General features: G+C 42.6%; 1 protein-coding gene across 3 annotated transcripts; it reads left to right on the top strand.

Annotated features, from left to right (window-relative positions):
- Positions 1-956: 956 nt before the first annotated feature.
- On the top strand, positions 957-21193 carry LOC115119521 (tetraspanin-8-like). 3 transcript variants are annotated; one of them, XM_065021350.1, is made up of 9 exons: positions 957-1192; positions 15456-15521; positions 15794-15910; positions 16245-16319; positions 16558-16653; positions 16961-17059; positions 17232-17342; positions 18606-18689; positions 20584-21193. In XM_065021350.1, exons 3-9 carry the CDS (start codon positions 15803-15805, stop codon positions 20710-20712), a joined length of 702 nt encoding a protein of 233 aa, XP_064877422.1. In that variant the 5' UTR covers positions 957-1192; positions 15456-15521; positions 15794-15802; the 3' UTR covers positions 20713-21193. The 3 variants fall into 3 exon arrangements, with proteins under 3 accessions (XP_064877422.1, XP_064877421.1, XP_064877420.1); XM_065021348.1 differs by lacking the exon at positions 957-1192 and adding an exon at positions 13089-13361; XM_065021349.1 differs by lacking the exons at positions 957-1192; positions 18606-18689 and adding an exon at positions 13088-13361.
- Positions 21194-21470: the final 277 nt, after the last annotated feature.

Below are 21470 nucleotides of genomic sequence, written 5' to 3'. Positions count from 1 at the left end.
AATAGACCATGGTGGCAAAATAATTACAACATAGCAATTAAACACTGGAATGGTAGGATGTGCAGAGGATGAATGTGCAAGTAGAGATACTGGGGTGCAAAGGACCAAGATAAATAAATAAATACAGTATGGGGATGAGGTAGGTAGATAGATGGGCTGTTTACAGATGGGCTATGTACAGGTGCAGTGATCTGTAAGCTGCTCTGACAGCTGGTGATTAAAGCAGGTGAGGGAGATATGAGTCTCCAGCTTCAGTGATTTTTGCAGTTCGTTCCAGTCATTGGCAGCAGAGAACTGGAAGGAAAGATGACCAAAGGAAGAATTGGCTTTGGGGGTGACCAGTGAGATATACCTGCTGGAGCACGTGCTACGAGTCGGTGCTGCTATGGTGACTAGTGAGCTGAGATAAGGCGTGGCTTTACCTAGCAGTGACTTGTAGATAACCTGTAGCCAGTGGGTTTGGCGACGAGTATGAAGCGAGGGCCAACCAACGAGGATAGGTGGGCATAGTTATTTTACAGTAGGTTTGAAATGCTGGAGAGTAACTGTTCCATTCTGGGTAACAGATTAGTTCAACAACTACATAACTGAGTAGATACAGGATGTCCAGTTGTTTCCTGTGAGGTCTTGATTGTCAACATGACACTCAAACACTGAAGAGGGTCTTGTTTTGAAAACATCCTTCCTAATTCCCTTTAGTAATCACTGAAATAACACATCAACGGTAAATTGTCTGAAGCTATCACCACTCCACTTATGATATCACTGGTTACTCGAAGCCAATGAATGGAGGATGGAAGGAAGCGTGGATTGTGTTATAGTTGGAAATGTCCCAAGTGTTTACCCGTGACAGGCCCCGTAGTACTAACTGCCACCACTAGAGGGGGTGTATAGACGGTGACGGCTGTGTTCGGTGCTGTGTTTACATCTGCGTGCTGTTGACGTGGAAGAGACACAGCAGAAAGATGGCGGCGCCCTCTGCAGAGCAGCAAAACGGCCAAAGTGATGAATCTGATCTACAAAGCCCTATATCGACAAATGATGAAGACTCCGAAACAGGATTGGGTGATGGAGCACTCCCCGTCTACCTTGTCGACTTGATAGAGAAAGAAATCGGAGTGGATCTGAAGTCGCTGAAGAAAGCGCTCCTGGATAAACTGACCGTGGGAAAAAATAGTTGCTGGAAGAGCAGGTAGTTAAGTACCAAGCTAGCTAGTTAACTTTGCACACTCAAATAAGCTTTAAGTGCTGTATCAGTTATTGAATTAAAATAATAGAATAGTTAATTATGATAATATTATTCTGCCCTTGACAGCAGATACTTTAATGTAAGTAATAATAAATGATCCATCCAGCTAGCTAACCGCTAACCTTTGCTAGTTTAAGGGCGTGCATTTCCCTTTCTAACAGGTCTCCCAGGTAGCATGGTGGTTCTGGGCCGATTCCGGCTGAGCGTTACACTCGGCCGGCGTTATGTGGTCCGAGTCTGGGCCGTCTTAGGCAGTATTACTTATGTCTAGGTTGCGGGGATTGAACTCGGGCCGATTCCGAGGAGAGTTATCTGTCCCAAATGTACTACTTGGGTCTCGTGTCGATTGGGGCTACTCTGGCAGATGATTACACGGCTGCTTTATATGATTAGCATTTCATTATTTATTTATTTTTTCCATATTTTTAATTGTTTATGTGAGCAAAAATACAATTAACATTTAAATAAAACATTTAAAGTCCTGCTTAAGTAGTATTTTAGTATTTTGATACTTTGTGCAAGGCAATTGACAAGCATTAAAAAGTTGCTGGATGGATCCTCCCGAGTGACGCAGTGGTCTAAGACACTGCATCGATATGCAAACTGCGTTGCTACAGATGCTAGTTCGATAACCGTGCCGGCCGCGACCGGGAGACCCGCACAATTGGCCCAGCGTCGTCCGAGTTAAGGGAGGCAGGCGCATGCACGCTGACACGGTCATCAGGTGTACAGTGTTTTCTCCTACATCATTTTTTTGGTGGTGGATGGGTATAATTTGTATGCATAAAATGTAGAATAGTCATGTTTAAAATGACTAAATTCGGTAATTTTGTATACATTTATTTAAATTAGCATCGGGCCCCTTCTGGGGGATTCTGGTAAGATGCCGCAAAAAGTCGACTGAATTCACTTAGATGGAAACGGGACGATTCTGGGCAGTCATTCATTTTGATTCCAGGCCGAGTCCAATACCCGATTCCGGGTCGATTCAACCAGTTCCGTCAAGGCTTCCTCCACCCACCATCTCAGGTTGTAAAGTTTGTGCTTCTGTGTCCCAGGCCCAGACTGGTCCCAACAAGAGTGAGTAAATGGCGTCAGATCAAAGTAACTCTGCCTACTCCACCGGATCTCCTGTACATACTATACTCTAATGACTGTCGTAGCCAATATGAAAACAGGCACATCATCAAGTTTGCTGATGACTGTGTCATCGTCAGTCTCCTACAGGATGGAGAGTCTGAGAAAGGGCCTCTGGTAGATGACTGTGTCATCGTCAGTCTTCTACAGGATGGAGAGTCTGAGAAAGGGCCTCTGGTAGATGATGACTCCTACAGGATGGAGAGTCATCTGGTAGATGACAGTCTCTCCTACAGGATGGAGAGTCTGAGAAAGGGCCTCTGGTAGATGACTGTGTCATCGGGATGGAGAGTCTGAGAAAGGGCCTCTGGTAGATGACTGTGTCATGGGATGGAGAGTCTGAGAAAGGGCCTCTGGTAGATGACTGTGTCATCGTCAGTCTCCTACAGGATGGAGAGTCTGAGAAAGGGCCTCTGGTAGATGACTGTGTCATCGTCAGTCTCCTACAGGATGGAGAGTCTGAGAAAGGGCCTCTGGTAGATGACTGTGTCATCGTCAGTCTCCTACAGGATGGAGTCTGAGTCTGAGAAAGGGCTCCTGGATGGATGACTCTGTAGATGACTCATCGTCAGTCTCCTACAGGATGGAGAGTCTGAGAAAGGGCCTCTGGTAGATGACTGTGTCATCGCTCCTACAGGATGGAGAGTCTGAGAAAGGGCCTCTGGTAGATGACTGTGTCATCGTCAGTCTCCTACAGGATGGAGAGTCTGAGAAAGGGCCTCTGGTAGATGACTGTGTCATCGTCAGTCTCCTACAGGATGGAGAGTCTGAGAAAGGGCCTCTGGTAGATGACTGTGTCATCGTCAGTCTCCTACAGGATGGAGAGTCTGAGAAAGGGCCTCTGGTAGATGACTGTGTCATCGTCAGTCTCCTACAGGATGGAGAGTCTGAGAAAGGGCTCTCTGGGCCTCTGGTAGATGACTGTGTCATCGTCAGTCTCCTACAGGAGATGACTGTGTCATCGTCAGTCTCCTACAGGGATGAGAAAGAGACTCTGTCAGTCTCCTAAATGGAGAGTCTGAGAAAGGGCTCTGGTAGATGACTCTGTCATCGTCAGTCTCCTACAGGATGGAGAGTCTGAGAAAGGGCCTCTGGTAGATGACTGTGTCATCGTCAGTCTCCTACAGGATGGAGAGTCTGAGAAAGGGCCTCTGGTAGATGACTGTGTCATCGTCAGTCTCCTACAGGATGGAGAGTCTGAGAAAGGGCCTCTGGTAGATGACTGTGTCATCGTCAGTCTCCTACAGGATGGAGAGTCTGAGAAAGGGCCTCTGGTAGATGACTGTGTCATCGTCAGTCTCCTACAGGATGGAGAGTCTGAGAAAGGGCCTCTGGTAGATGACTGTGTCATCGTCAGTCTCCTACAGGATGGAGAGTCTGAGAAAGGGCCTCTGGTAGATGACTGTGTCATCGTCAGTCTCCTACAGGATGGAGAGTCTGAGAAAGAATGAGGGCATCGTCAGTCTCCTACAGGATGGAGAGTCTGACTGGTAGATGACTGTGTCATCGTCAGTCTCCTACAGGAGGGAGAGTCTGAGAAAGGGCCTCTGGTAGATGACTGTGTCGTCGTCAGTCTCCTACAGGATGGAGAGTCTGAGAAAGGGCCTCTGGTAGATGACTGTGTCATCGTCAGTCTCCTACAGGATGGAGAGTCTGAGAAAGGGCCTCTGGTAGATGACTTCTCGTCAGGTATGAAAACTGCTTCCTCCAACAGAATGTCTCCCAAACTAAAGACATTGACTTTAGAAGGCAGCCACAGAACCCCACACCCACTGTGGTCATGAGAAAGTCCATTGAGCTGGTCAGTACCTACAAGTACCTGGGAACCGTGCTGGACAACAAGTTGGCGTTTAAGGAGGACACAGATGCCATCTGTATAAAGGGACAGCAGCGGCTTTTATGTTGTTGAGAAAGATGAGCTCTTTTAATGTCAGCAAGACCGTGATGACACTGTTTAGGTTGGACAGTGTGGTTAAGGTGGCCAGCCAGGTCATCAGGGTTCAACAGGCACAGCTCTCAGTGACATTCAGAAAACATGTGGTGAGGAGAGCTAACAGTATTTAGCACTTCTCCCCTTAGGTCGTCGTTTTAGACTTCCCAAACTCAATAGCAGCAGATACAAGAACTATTTTATCCCACAGCCCATAAACTTTCTGAATCTGCACATTAAATTAAATGTTGATTTATTGCTGCACTTCTGCTCAATGATTTGCTCCTTTTTATCAATGTCATTGTTTCATGTTGTGTGTATTGGTTGAATGGTTGTCACTGTTTTTAATGTTGTCGTTTTGTATTGTTGAACCCTGACTGCACAACACATCTCCCAATGGGGACAATAAAGATAAGTTGAACTTGAGGGTTTAAGAAAGGATTTTTAACAGTGTGTGATATTAGTGGTCTTAATAATGACTGTCAACATGAAAACATCCTTCAAATCAAATTGTATTTGTCACATGCTTCATCAACAACAGGTATGGACTATTAGTGAAATGCTTACTTACGAGCCCTTCCCACAATGCAGAGAGAAAGAAAAATAGAGAAATAATAGACAAGTCAAACACGTAGTAATGGATACACAATGAGGTATAGAGGTCCTGGATGGCAGGGAGCTCTGCCCCAGTGATGTACTGGGCCGTATGCACTACGGTCAACGTGGCAGATGTGTTGTTGCCTACCCTCACCACCTGGGGACGTCCCGTTGGGAAGACCAAGATCCAGTTGCAGAGGGAGGTGTTCACCAGGATCCAGTTGCAGAGGGAGTGTTTTCAGTCCCTGGATCCTTAGCTTAGTGATGAGCTTGGAGGGCACTATGGTGTTGAACGCTGAACTGTAGTCAATGAACAGCATTCTCACGTAGGTGTTCCTTTTGTCCAAGTGGGAAAGGGCAGTATGGAGTGCAATAGAGATTATGTCATCTGTGGATCTATTGGGGTGGTATGCAAATTGGAGTGGGTCCAGGGTGTCTGGGATGATGGTGTTGATGTGATTCATGATAAGCCTTTCAATGCTTTTCATGGCTTCAGATGTGACTGTTATGGGGCGATCGTCATTTAGGCAGGTTACCTTGGCGTCCTTGGGCACAGGGACTACGGTGGTCTGCTTGTAACATGTAGGTATTACAGACTGGGTAAGAGATTAAAAATGTAAATGAAGACACTTGCCAGCTGGTCAGTGCATGCTCCGAGTACGTATCCTGGTCCTGGGGCCTTGTTGATGTTAACCTGTTTAAAGGTCTTACTCACATCGGCTACAGAGAGCGTGATCACGCATTTGTCCTAAACAGCTGGTGCTCTCACTTATGGTTCAGGGTTGCTTGCTCATTCCATTTTATTAATCACTGAAATAACACATCTGCTGTAAATCTTATGATATCAGTGGTTACTCCAAGCCAAGTTACGGAGGAGGGAAGGAAGCATGGATTGTGTTGCCAACCTGAAATGTGGGAGATAGTGAGGTATATGGTAGCTCATGTTTGGGTTCCTTGTCTTGCCAACCTGAAATGTGGGAGATAGTGAGGTATATGGTAGCTCATGTTTGGGTTTCTTGTGTTGCCAACCTGAAATGTGGGAGATAGTGAGGTATATGGTAGCCACGTTTTAGGCATTTTGCAATCATTTACACTATTTATAGTCAATGGGTGTTCCGCTTGTTTAGGCACACTGAGGAAGCCGCTTGCTCTAGTAGCGGTTGCTTCATGCAGTCTCTCTCTACAGTGGCTCTCGCGCTAGCCTGCCTAGTCAGTGAGTAATTTGAATGAGTGAGACAACTGAAAACTGAAGAGAGAAGTAAATATTTTAAACATTATCACAGTGAGCGAATTATAAAGCATAGGATATGAAATACCAAGTTAAGCGGAATGTAATTATATAATTGTGTTTTTTTTATAAGGTTTTGATAGTTTAATTGATTTATAAAAGTCTGTTAGCATAGAGCTAACGTCGGCTAAAGTTAGCTCCAGTCAAGCTAGCCTGTCGTAGTCATGGAGACAGGACCAACGAACATTCACAGAGTGGAAACATTCTAACTGGCTGTATTTAGAGATATTTTGAGAATGACATTTTAATAATGTATCTATGAGATAAAATCTTAATTTATACCTTTTTACAAATAGTGTTTTAGTACGTTGGATATTTGGAATTGTATAAGACTAGCCAAGACAGTTGAATGAGAGAGAGCCAACTGAAAACTGTATTGAAGAGAGAAGCACCCAATAAACTATTTTAAATCTTCAAGGGTTCAGACTCCCGTCATTCTTCCGGGAGGTAATTCTGACCTCTCGAAAGAACTGTTACGTTTATCTAAGCGCCAGACGAGAACGCATCTACATATAGTCACTCTTAGTGATTATGTGCGTCAAGGCATTATTCCACGGGGACTCAGGTGGCAAAAAGAACCATCTCGCTCACAGATGATTTCTGTGAGCGTTGGTGTGCCATCCTGAACAAATGCTCTATTGATTTAATGATGTTATTTGTTGGCCAGTTGAATGAAGGATTTTATTGAAATGGATAACACGATTAAAGACAAACGCACAGCTTTAAAAATATCTGTTAATGATGATGTCATATTCAATGAACTGATGAAAACTAACCAAGCGCTCCAGGACAAGTTGTCTTAAGAAATAAAGGAACTTAAAATCAAGAAATTCAACCAAGACAAAAAAGACAAGGCCGAGGATAAAGTCTACTTCTGGAGAAACCCTGACGAGGTCCTGCTCCTCCTCTCCATGGCAGAAGCAGGAGGGATGCCGCTTACTTCTATCCACCCCCGTCTGATCAACGCTCTACAACCAGCGCCTCATCGGCTTCCAGTGGTAGTTTGTTATTCAACGAGAGACTGGACTGACGTCGACGAGATGCCGCACCCGACGGGGTAAGAAGAAACTACTATCAGAGGCAGAGGAGCCCGTTCACACGGTCCCAGAACCCACGGGACTGAGTGTCTTTCATTTATCAAGCAAGATATTGAGCCCTGCCCATGTCTCTTTGCTTAATAAAGGGTTATATTTTGTGCCTACAACCCAGTGCAACGATGTTGATGTTAAAAGCTGTTGCGACTCTAGGGGCAGTATTTTCATTTTTGAAGAAGAAAAAACGTTCCCGTTTTAAACGGGATATTTTGTCAGGACAAAATGCTAGAATATGCATATAATTGACAGCTTTGGATAGAAAACACTAACGTTTTCAAAACTGTAAAGATATTGTCTGTGAGTATAACAGAACTGATGTTGCAGGCGAAAGCCTGAGAAAAATCCAATCCGGAAGTGCCCCATATTTTGAAAGCGCTGCGTTCCAATGAGTCCCTATTGAGCTGTGAATGTGCTATCAACCAGTTTACGCTTTCTACGTATTCCCCAAGGTGTCTACAGCATTGTGACGTAGTTTTACGCATTTATGTTGAAGAATAGCCGTAGGCGGCTACATTGCGTAAATGGTCACCTGATGGCTCCCAGGGTGACTCTCGTGTAAAATACAGAGGTAGCCATTACTCCAATCGGTCCAACTGAAAAACTAATTGTCCCGACGGATATATTATCGAATAGATATTTGAAAAACACATTGAGGATTGATTATAAACAACGTTTGCCATGTTTCTGTTGATATTATGGAGCTAATTTGGAATATTTTTGCCATTTTCGTGACTGCAATTTCCGTGCGATTTCTCAGCCAAATGTGAAAAACAAACGGAGCTATTTCTCCTACAAAAATAATCTTTGGGGAAAAAATGAACTTTGGCTATCTACCTGGGAGTCTCGTGAGTGAAAACATCCGAAGTTCATCAAAGGTAAACTATTTAATTTGATTGCTTTTCTGATTTTCGTGACAAGGTTGCCTGCTGCTAGCAAGGCATAATGCTATGCTAGTCTATCGATAAACTTACACAAATGCTTGTCTAGCTTTGGCTGTAAAGCATATTTTGAAAATCTGAGATGACAGGGTGATTAACAAAAGGCTAAGCTGTGTTCCAATATATTTCACTTGTGATTTTCATGAATCGGAAGATTTTCTAGGAAGATTTATGTCCGTTGCGTTGCATTATGCTAATTAGTGTCAGTCGATGATTACGCTCCCGGACCCGGGATGGGGAGTCACAGGAAGATTAATAAAGGTAGACATGTTTAAGTTTTTTAGAAACATCCGTTTATGGAATACTTTAGCTCCCCTAATTCTGACACTTCTATTGAACCAGTAGATTGCTCTCCTGTACATACTTTGACTCCTTTTAGAAGCAAGAGTTATTTTATACCTCCAGCCAATCGCAATCACTCTGAGTCATATTGCAGACTTGTGGAAAAAGATGTTGGACATCTACTTAAGAATAAACAGGGGTCCAAATCTTTCCATAATTTATCTAAGGATGAAAAACAAGCTTTGCTTGATTTACAATCCGATACGTCAGTCCTTATTCGTCCTGCTGATAAGGGCGGGTCGGTTGTACTCATGTATAGGACAGTCCTTATTCGTCCTGCTGATAAGGGCGGGTCGGTTGTACTCATGGATAGGACAGTTTATATAAATGAGTGTCATAGACAGCTGCTTGACAACACCTTTTACAAGAAACTCAGAAATGACCCTACTTCCCAATTTCAGAATACTATCTTTACTGTCCTAGATGGGTATTTAAGTTCTAGTCAGATAACCAAAAAAGAACATAACTTTTTGGCTATTCAACACCCTAAAATTGCCACTTTCTACACTTTGCCGAAATTACACAAGAATGTTACAAAACCTCCAGGGCGCCCTATTGTAGCGGGCATTGTAGAGGGCATTGATGCAGTAACAGCCCCTCTATCTACTTTTGTTGACTTTTTTATTAGACCACTCGCAGAACAGCTCCCCTCCTTTGTAAAGGACACCAGCAGTATGATCTCAGAACAGCTCCCCTCCTTTGTAAAGGACACCAGCAGTATGATCTCAGAACAGCTCCCCTCCTTTGTAAAGGACACCAGCAGTATGATCTCAGAACAGCTCCCCTCCTTTGTAAAGGACACCAGCAGTATGATCTCAGAACAGCTCCCTCCTTTGTAAAGGACACCAGCAGTATGATCTCAGAACAGCTCCCCTCCTTTGTAAAGGACACCAGCAGTATGATCTCAGAACAGCTCCCCTCCTTTGTAAAGGACACCAGCAGTATGATCTCAGAACAGCTCCCTCCTTTGTAAAGGACACCAGCAGTATGATCTCAGAACAGCTCCCCTCCTTTGTAACCAGGACAACCAGCAGTATGATCTCAGAACAGCTCCCCTCCTTTGTAAAGGACACCAGCAGTATGATCTCAGAACAGCTCCCCTCCTTTGTAAAGGACACCAGCAGTATGATCTCAGAACAGCTCCCCTCCTTTGTAAAGGACACCAGCAGTATGATCTCAGAACAGCTCCCCTCCTTTGTAAAGGACACCAGCAGTATGATCTCAGAACAGCTCCCCTCCTTTGTAAAGGACACCAGCAGTATGATCTCAGAACAGCTCCCTCCTTTGTAAAGGACACCAGCAGTATGATCTCAGAACAGCTCCCCTCCTTTGTAAAGGACACCAGCAGTCTCAGAACAGCTGATCTCAGAACAGCTCCCCTCCTTTGTAAAGGACACCAGCAGTATGATCTCAGAACAGCTCCCAGCTCCTTTGTAAAGGACACCAGCAGTATGATCTCAGAACAGCTCCCTCCTTTGTAAAGGACACCAGCAGTATGATCTCAGAACAGCTCCCCTCCTTTGTAAAGGACACCAGCAGTATGATCTCAGAACAGCTCCCCTCCTTTGTAAAGGACACCAGCAGTATGATCTCAGAACAGCTCCCCTCCTTTGTAAAGGACACCAGCAGTATGATCTCAGAACAGCTCCCCTCCTTTGTAAAGGACACCAGCAGTATGATCTCAGAACAGCTCCCCTCCTTTGTAAAGGACACCAGCAGTATGATCTCAGAACAGCTCCCCTCCACCAGTATGATCTCAGAAAAGGACACCAGCAGTATGATCTCAGAACAGCTCCCCTCCTTTGTAAAGGACACCAGCAGTATGATCTCAGAACAGCTCCCCTAAAGGACACCAGCAGTTGATCTCAGAACAGCTCCCTCCTTTGTAAAGGACACCAGCAGTATGATCTCAGAACAGCTCCCCTCCTTTGTAAAGGACACCAGCAGTATGATCTCAGAACAGCTCCCCTCCTTTGTAAAGGACACCAGCAGTATGATCTCAGAACAGCTCCCCTCCTATGATCTCAGAACAGCTCCCCTCTTGTAAAGGACACCAGCAGTATGATCTCAGAACAGCTCCCCTTTGTAAAGGACACCAGCAGTATGATCTCAGAACAGCTCCCCTCCTTTGTAAAGGACACCAGCAGTATGATCTCAGAACAGCTCCTCAGAACAGCTCCTCCTTTGTAAAGGACACCAGCAGTATGATCTCAGAACAGCTCCCCTCCTTTGTAAAGGACACCAGCAGTATGATCTCAGAACAGCTCCCCTCCTTTGTAAAGGACACCAGCAGTATGATCTCAGAACAGCTCCCTCCTTTGTAAAGGACACCAGCAGTATGATCTCAGAACAGCTCCCCTCCTTTGTAAAGGACACCAGCAGTATGATCTCAGAACAGCTCCCCTCCTTTGTAAAGGACACCAGCAGTATGATCTCAGAACAGCTCCCCTCCTTTGTAAAGGACACCAGCAGTATGATCTCAGAACAGCTCCCCTCCTCCCAGCAGTTCTCAGAACAGCTCCCTGTCCCCTCCTAAAGGACACCAGCAGTATGATCTCAGAACAGCACCAGCAGTCTCAGAACAGCTCCCCTCCTTTGTAAAGGACACCAGCAGTATGATCTCAGAACAGCTCCCCTCCTTTGTCACTTTGATAAGAACAGCTCCCCTCCTTTGTAAAGGACACCAGCAGTATGATCTCAGAACAGCTCCCCTCCTTTGTAAAGGACACCAGCAGTATGATCTCTATCATTGAATCTCTTGATCCTCTCCCTGAGAATACCTTGTGTTACTTTTGATGTTGAGTCGTTATACACAAATCTTCCACACGCGGGCAGTATTGAAGCTATGGAACATTTTCTTCTGCAACGTGACCCTAATGAACTTACCTTCCAGTGCATGCATTATAACATTGTCTGAAATAGTACTCACACATAACTATTTCATGTTTCTAAATGATTTCTTTATTCAGACGAAGGGTTCTGCTATGGGATCCCCCATGGCTCCTAACTATGCTAATTTGTATGTGGGTTACATGGAGAAACAGTCTATTTTCAGTCCTCTCAAAAATGTTTTCTTGCCTAACATAATTTGGAAACGGTATATTGATGATATTTTTGTTCTATAGAGGGGTGATGCAAAACAGCTCCAGGCGTTCCATGCTTTTCTTAACTCCTGTTCTGATCATTTGATATTTACTATGCAATCTGATACACGTCAAATCAGTTTTCTTGATCTTCTGATCTTGTGTGAAGATAATGTTCCACATCACCAACAAACTAGAACGGTCCAAACACACCAAGACAGTCGTGAAGAGGACACGACAAAGCCTATTCCCCCTCAGGAAACTAAAAAGATTTGTCAGGGGTCCTGAGATCCTCAAAAGGTTCTACAGCTGCAACATCGAGAGCTGCATCACTGCCTGGTACGCAATTGCTCGGCCTCTGACCGCAAGGCACTACAGAGGGTAGTGCGTACGGCCCAGTACATCACTGGGGCTAAGCTGCCTGCCATCCAGGACCTCTACACCAGGCGGTGTCAGAGGAAGGCCCTAAAAATTGTCAAAGACCCTAGCCACCCCAGTCATATACTGTTCTCTCTACTACCGCATGGCAAGCGGTACCGGAGTGCCACGTCTAGGACAAAAAGGCTTCTCAACCGTTTTTACCCCCAAACCATAAGACTCCTGAACAGGTAATCAAATGGCTACCCAGACTATTGTGTATAGCCTGTCTTTTTACTGTTGTTTTATTTCTTTACTTACCTATTACGTACCTTTTTGGCACTATTGGTTAGAGCTGGTAAGTAAGCATTTCACTGTAAGGCATTTCACCTGTTGTACTCGACGCACGTGACAAATACACTTTGATTTGATCCTTGACAAGTCTCGGAGGGTTGATTCCTGCGCTACCGAAATTAAGCCTTGGCCTCCAACGCTTGCAGTGAACATTTTGCAGAAACTGAACGTTTCTTCATGGAAAATCACGATATAGTTTATAGCACTTGTAATTTGTATTTGCTAATATATATATATTTTTTATAATATTGACACCATATTCCAGTTGAAAAAATTCACCCGATCTTTAAGACCACAATCCATTGAATCAATATGAAGAAGTGTTGATTATTTGACGTCAGGAGACCACAGCACATGAAAGAAAGCGGTGAGATATGCAGCACAGCGTTATGTTTCTGCAATGTTCACTGCTGGCGTGTGAGGCCAAGAGTGCGGGGCGCTTCATTTCTGTCGCGCTGGGATCAAAACGTTAACAGTTCTGGCCTGCTCCGCAAAGCGTAAGAAGTAGAGGCCCTATCACCATAAATGCCGCAAGGCCAACGCAGACAGCAGACAGACCATGTAGTTCCTTTTAGCCTGCCTGATCTCTAGCCATCGTGCACTGGCCAACATAACATGGGAGGTTGCGTTCATGTGGGCTAGTCCCCCACATGTAACCAAACACCATTCAGCAGTATGTCAACATTAAAGTCCTTGCTCCGTCAAAAACGATACGCCACGCCCATGGACCTTAGTTTATTCTCTGAAGTATGTAGCGAACATAGAGCAGCGGAATAATTCAGTTTGAGTCGTTAGGCAGTGTCAACAAACTCACGCTGAGAAGAAAAACCGGTTAAAGAAATCGGACGATCCATTTTCTGGATTTAAGTTAGCCCCTCTCCGAAGTGAACAATTTATCTAAGCTGTTGTTTGTATCATAACCAAATATTAAAATGGGAAGAATTAATATCTGGGTAAAACGGGCGTTCATTTGTGTGTGTGTCTTGATAGGGGTAAGTGATCTTCCAGTCTATTGGCCTTATTTCATTCGAGTTGATGAATTCGTTTTTTTTTATCGGCCACTTTATGACCGTGTAGACAAGTTTAGTTATATGACTTCCATCCCTACTGCAGCGCTAGTTGTTGTTATGGGCGCGGTGGGGTGCCCAAGCAATGAGAGGCGCTGCTTACATTCAAATACATTGGCCGATTGTTCTCATCTAGTGTAGTACTGAACTAAGAACTAAAACAAAATAGATGTTGTAGCCTACGTAGTTACCCTTTGATATCAGCTGTCATGTTTAACCTTTCACTGGAATCCGTGTTTTAGGTGTGGCTTGTTGGGATGTGTTCAACATATGTATTTATTGTCTCAGCATATTCTACTTAAGCTGCAGAATGTTATAAAGTTATGTCATGTTTATTAACTCAGACACACGGCAAACCACAAAGGGTTTGTAAGTATATTTGATTAGTAAACAGCCAACTAAATTAACATTTCAGCTATTCATGTAATCATTTATAGGCTATTTATAAATGATACATATGAAATATTGTAAACTCATTAACCCTCTGCTCACAAACCCTGTAAATAATTCCATCCCTCATGACTCATGATGAAGCATGAGTAGAATTCTCAGAATAATACCATGTACATTGTAATGATTGTATCAACCTTTACTGTGCATTATCAGTAGAATTCTCAGAATAATACCCTGTACATTGTAATGACTGTATCAACCTTTACTGTGCATTATCAGTAGAATTCTCAGAATAATACCCTGTACATTGTAATGATTGTATCAACCTTTACTGTGCATTATCAGTAGAATTCTCAGAATAATACCCTGTACATTGTAATGACTGTATCAACCTTTACTGTGCATTATCAGTAGAATTCCCAGTATAATACCCTGTACATTGTAATGATTGTATCAACCTTTACTGTGCATTATCAGTAGAATTCTCAGAATAATACCCATTGTAATGTTGTACATTGTAATGATTGTATCAACCTTTACTGTGCATTATCAGTAGAATTCCCAGTATAATACCCTGTACATTGTAATGATTGTATCAACCTTTACTGTGCATTATCAGTAGAATTCTCAGAATAATACCCTGTACATTGTAATGATTGTATCAACCTTTACTGTGCATTATCAGTAGAATTCTCAGAATAATACCCTGTACATTGTAATGATTGTATCAACCTTTACTGTGCATTATCAGTAGAATTCCCAGTATAATACCCTGTACATTGTAATGATTGTATCAACCTTTACTGTGCATTATCAGTAGAATTCTCAGTATAATACCCTGTACATTGTAATGATTGTATCAACCTTTACTGTGCATTATCAGTAGAATTCTCAGAATAATACCCTGTACATTGTAATGATTGTATCAACCTTTACTGCATTATCAGTAGAATTCATTATCAGTAGAATTCCCAGTATAGTATAATACCCTGTACATTGTAATGATTGTATCAACCTTTACTGTGCATTATCAGTAGAATTCTCAGAATAATACCCTGTACATTGTAATGATTGTATCAACCTTTACTGTGCATTATCAGTAGAATTCTCAGTATAATACCCTGTACATTGTAATGATTGTATCAACCTTTACTGTGCATTATCAGTAGAATTCCCAGTATAATACCCTGTACATTGTAATGATTGTATCAACCTTTACTGTGCATTATCAGTAGAATTCTCAGAATAATACCCTGTACATTGTAATGATTGTATCAACCTTTACTGTGCATTATCAGTAGAATTCCCAGTATAATACCCTGTACATTGTAATGATTGTATCAACCTTTACTGTGCATTATCAGTAGAATTCCCAGTATAATACCCTGTACATTGTAATGATTGTATCAACCTTTACTGTGCATTATCAGTAGAATTCCCAGAATAATACCCTGTACATTGTAATGATTGTATCAACCTTTACTGTGCATTATCAGTAGAATTCTCAGAATAATACCCTGTACATTGTAATGATTGTATCAACCTTTACTGTGCATTATCAGTAGAATTCTCAGAATAATACCCTGTACATTGTAATGATTGTATCATGTGTTGTATTCTCTTCAGATCATCAGCACCCTCTTGCTGGCCATCACATTATTTGGACACGGGCACTTCCACCAATCAGAAGAAGTAATTGTTATTTTTATAGCTCCTATTGCATTTCCTTATTATGTCATACACATTTAGTTATAATAATTCTGTGTCCATCTAGCCTGGTCCCAGATCTGTTTGTGCTGTCTTTCCAACTCCTACAGTGTTTGGCATGACAACAACCATAGGAGTTGGCTATACAGCATAAACAGATATGAGACCAGACTAGAATTCAGCAGGATCATTGTAATATTATGATTCTAAACCCACAGTTGCCATATCATTAGTCTGGCTTGTCTTCCTACTCACAGATAGACAAGATGCTGCCAGGGATAGCAGTTCTGTATGTCCTAGAAGCAGCAACCCTGGCCCTTTCAATCTTTGGGGTCTATGGAGCTCGCAAGGAGAAGAAGTGGGCTGTGATTCTGGTAAGCTTGCCAAGACCTGTACCCTAAAGTGGTAGCTGCCCTGGTCCCAGATCTGTTGGTGTTGTCTTGGACAATGACCACAGGGGTTGGCTATACAACACAAACAGATCTGGGACCAGGCTAGTGTCTACCGACGTGACGTTTCCTCTCCTGCAAAACGGTTCCTTTCTGACAAGTCATGGCATGCCTTAGAACTCAACTGAAACCAATCAACCATTTTCCCATGACCTGTTTCCAACATGTTTCCCACAAAGTGTGATATGGTTTGAAGTGATTTTGATTTGAATGAACCTTTAGTGTTGATTTTGCTTGACAAACCCCAATATGTGTGTAGTTTTCAGTAGGTATGTCACTGGCCAGCCTGTACCTGTTTGTGGAGTGTGTGAAAATATATCAAGCCAAACACGAGGTACAGTCTACAGCTTATATGTATCTTACCTTTTCAATTCAACCGTGCCAATGTTTGTTTGCTGTTCCGGTGAAAATATATTAGAGTTAAATGTAACATAAATGTTATAGTATAAAGCATGATGGTGGAATATATCTGACTCTTGATAATTCAGTCTGTTCCTATCAAAGTCGTAGATGATTACTGTATAGGTTTTAGCTGTGAATATAACATTCAATGTAAACCTCGTTCATTCAAGATGGAGGAGTTAAGCAGAAAGGAAGACCTAGCCATGATGCCTCTCAGTGGAGCGAAACAAACCGATATAGAACAGATATACTACTTTCAAGCTAACGTAAGTCCCCTTCATTGAGTACTTCTCAGGGTCTCGGCCAATCCAGGACAGGGTGCTTCCACCTTTGTAATTAGGTGGGTTTTTCCATGGGTGAGTCTTTAGGGCTGGTAGACACTGTACAAATGGGGTTGTTTTGGATAAAAAGTGTCTGCAATATGTTTTCCGGACACAGATGATGTAAACCTAGTCCTGGACTAAAAGCACTTTCATTGGAGATGTCTCCATGGAGTAGGCTTCAAGGCCTTGTAGTTCCGGAAATCATTAAGTGTTTTTAAAGTGTCTGTTGTTCTGTTTCCTTCACTTTCAGTTTAAATGCTGTGGGCTCGTACAAGGCTACCAAGACTGGGGCACAGACATCCCCATCTCCTGTCTCTGTTCTGATGAGGACTCAACAGACTTTAAATGTGTGAGTCTGCTGTGTTAAATAAGTTAACTAGATGCTGTTGTTGATGTTGTTGTTGTGTGTATGCTGAGGAGGATCTGATTCAGTGTGTCAGTCTGTGTTAAATAAATCTGTTATGTCTTTCGGGAAGATCAATTGATATATTTTTATGAGCCCATGTCACATTCTATTTCAGGTTGCTCGTGGTAACAATACAAGATTTGTTATTCACTATCCCAACAGTGATATGTCTGAGGATGATGACCACAAGGGATTAATGGATGAACACATGCTGGTATATAAAGAGGTCATTCCAACCAGGGATGGGCAACAATAAACTGATATCATTCCACTACACCAGGGATGGGCAACAATAAACTGATATCATTCCACTTTACAACAATAAACTGATATCATTCCACTACACCAGGGATGGGCAACAATAAACTGATATCATTCCACTACACCAGGGATGGGCAACAATAAACTGATATCATTCCACTACACACAACAGGGATGGGCAACAATAAACTGATATCATTCCACTACACCAGGGATGGGCAACAATAAACTGATATCATTCCACTGGGCACACCATTCCACTACACCAGGGATGGGCAACAATAAACTGATATCATTCCACTACACCAGGGATGGGCAACAATAAACTGATATCATTCCACTACACCAGGGATGGGCAACAATAAACTGATATCATTCCACTACACCAGGGATGGGCAACAATAAACTGATATCATTCCACTACACCAGGGATGGGCAACAATAAACTGATATCATTCCACTACACCAGGGATGGGCAACAATAAACTGATATCATTCCACTACACCAGGGATGGGCAACAATAAACTGATATCATTCCACTACACCAGGGATGGGCAACAATAAACTGATATCATTCCACTACACCAGGGATGGGCAACAATAAACTGATATCATTCCACTACACCAGGGATGGGCATTCCACTACACAATGGGCAAAATAAACTGATATCATTCCACTACACCAGGGATGGGCAACAATAAACTGATATCATTCCACTACACCAGGGATGGGCAACAATAAACTGATATCATTCCACTACACCAGGGATGGGCAACAATAAACTGATATCATTCCACTACACCAGGGATGGGCAACAATAAACTGATATCATTCCACTACACCAGGGATGGGCAACAATAAACTGATATCATTCCACTACACCAGGGATGGGCAACAATAAACTGATGTCATTCCACTACACCAGGGATGGGCAACAATAAACTGATGTCAAACTGATGTCATTCCACTACACCATTGGGCAACAATGCCCACTAACCAGGGATGGGCAACAATAAACTGATGTCATTCCACTACACCAGGGATGGGCAACAATAAACTGATGTCATTCCACTACACCATTACAATGCCATAATTCTAGTTTGATAAACAAAGAGGATTTACAGTACTCTCTGATACAATAAACTGATATTTGTTCTGATATAATACGGACACATATACTCCTGTTTTTCTCACAAAATGATAAACTCTAAATTTGTCATTTTCAGCCATGTCTTCCCATCCTGCTCTCTTTCATGGGCTATGCAATCAGCCTGATGATAGGAACATTAGTAGCACTTAACACATTATGGGTATGTATTTCATATCTATGTCTGTACTATTTAACCATTTCAGGGTTGGGGTCCATTCAGTTTTTTCAATCAAATCAATTGAAATTCAATTGACTACACGAATTGAAAACTTTAGTAGTATTTGTTTATTATAAATATTACCGATGTGGCAGCTAAAATCTGAATTGCAGTACAGAGTACATACAAGGAAACAAGAACAATTAAAACATCTGAAAGTCAGGATGCTAACTGAAGGATGGATGATTTGACCCCTGTCGTGGAAATTCAGTACTGAGACAGACTTGGTCATTTCTTCAAACAATCATCTTTATTTAATATTGATTAATTATTGCAATAATGAGGATGGTTGACCCCCCCCCCCCCTAACCTCCTAACCTTACACAAATACAGAGTACTGTATATAGCTGACACTAACAAGGCTCAGTCATGGTTGGTTCAACCCCCCCCCCCCATGCAGACCAAAGAGCATCATAAGCCACTGGCTGCATCCTGTCGTTATCTGCACTTGGGTTGTTGTCTTAACCCCACCCTGGCTTAGTTTCCAAGATGGAAGAATGATTTAGAGACCATGAGGAATTGTTCTAAACTCCTCTCTTGGTTACACCCATCACATCTTTACTATGTAATGCAGTCTTTAACTCATCTCTGGTGACCATATGCCCAGATTAGCTGCAGGGAATTAGAGTGGAGACCATAAAAACATAGACACTAACAGGACAGAAATATCCTTCTATCTATTACAACTTCTTGCGACTAGCAATCCCGTCTCCGGGAGCGTAATCATAGCCTCAAGTGCATTACCATAACGCAACTTTTCCTATTCATGAAAATCGCAAATGAAATGAAATAAATATATTCAAACACAAGCTTAGCCTTTTGTTAACAACACTGTCATCTCAGATTTTCAAAATATGCGTTACAGCCAACGCTAGACAAGCATTTGTGTAAGTTTATCATGGCATAATGCTATGCTAGGCTCTGCTGGCAGCAGGCAACATTTTCACGAAAATAAGAAAAGCAACCAAATTAAATCATTTACCTTTGAAGAACTTCAGATGCTTTCACTCAGGAGACTCCCAGTTAGATAGCAAATGTTCCTTTTTTCCCAAAATAATATTTTTGTAGGCGAAAAAGCTCCCGTTTGTTCATCCTGCTTGGCTGAGAAATCGACCGAAAAATACTTAAACTATAAGGCCAAACTTTTTTCAAAATTTGCTCCATAATATCAGACAGAAACACGGCAAACGTTGTTTAGGATCCATCCTCAAGGTGTTTTTAACATATGTATTCGATAATATATCCGTCGAGGCAGTTGGTTTCTCATAAGAAACGATTGGAAAAATGGCTACCTCAGTATTTTACGCAAGATTTTCTCCGGGAGACACCATGTGACCACTCGCTATATATGGTCCCTTACAGCCATTCTCCAATGGAAATGCCTAAAAAGACGTCACAATGCTGTAGACACCTTGGGGAATGCGTGGAAAACGTAAGCTCATTCGTAGCTCATTCACAGCCATATAAGGAGTCATTGGCATTAGGTGGTTTAAAAAAATGCAGCACTTCCTGATTGGATTTTTATCTGGGTTTCGCCTGTAACATCAGTTCTGTGGCACTCACAGACAATATCTTTGCAGTTTTGGAAACGTCAGAGTGTTTTCTTTCCAAAGCTGTCAATTATATGCATAGTCGAGCATCTTTTCGTGACAAAATATCTTGTTTAAAACGGGAACGTTTTTCATCCAAAAATTAAAATAGCACCCCCGATATCGAAGAGGCCTACACTCCTTTGGAGTGTAGGCCTATTAGATTGAACCATCATCTATCACACTCAGCATCTGGTCACCTGCTCCGTCAATCCTGACTGAACCGTTACTGTGTGTCTGGTCCTCAGGATGTTGGAGTTGCCCTGGCCATCACAATACTCTGCCAGATGAGAAGAAAGGTTGATGTGCCACCTGTGATCTTCACCTCTCAACCACCTCAATACAGGGAGCTGTGTGACACAGCAGAGAGTGTCTGAAATGAAATGGTCCTCTTATGAAGGAGACTCAATGCACTAGTCTGAGTGCCAGTCTGTTTGTGCCATCATGACAACTCCTGTCACTCATTTGTGTCAAGCCAAACATGACAATGGGTGACAAAGTGTTGGCTTGGCAATGACAGACTGGCATGATGGCCTTTATTTAGCTAGGCAAGTCAGTTACAAACAACTTCTTATTTACAATGACGGCCTACTGGGGAACAGTGGGTTAAACTGCCTTGTTCAGGGGCAGAACGACCGTTGGCATTGGCAAGACCACAAACACCACAAACAGATCTGGGATCAGGTTAGCAATGCACTCCTATTATGTATATACTCATAACACACTTGAAAGGACAACTCGGGACATTATTAGACATCTCTACTGTGTTGTCCAAAGTATTACTGTTCAACCATTTAACTGTTGAAGTGCCTAAGTGTTGGTTACAGTGTCTTGAATAAAGGGACAATCATCTTTTAACATTATGGTCCTTCTTTATTCGACAACCATTTCTTCCAATGACCTTTGTCCTATGTCCTTTGTCTCCATCCTTATTTTATTTTCTGCCTTCCTCTTTTCCTCCTGCTCTCTCCTCTCATTCTCCTCTCTCTTACTCCTCTCCTCCTCCTCTTTCTTCCTCTTTTCCACTTGCTCTCTCCTCTCATTCTCCTCTCTCTTCCTCTTTTCAGCCTACTTGGCCCTATCAGATCCAACACCCATTAAAACCTCACCACTATTCCACTACTTGGCCCTATCA

This window comes from Oncorhynchus nerka, linkage group LG8 (genome assembly GCF_034236695.1).
Source record: "Oncorhynchus nerka isolate Pitt River linkage group LG8, Oner_Uvic_2.0, whole genome shotgun sequence".
NCBI lineage: Eukaryota > Metazoa > Chordata > Actinopteri > Salmoniformes > Salmonidae > Oncorhynchus > Oncorhynchus nerka.
Note: the sequence above shows the minus strand (reverse complement) of the source record. Positions and strands in the feature narration are given on the sequence as shown.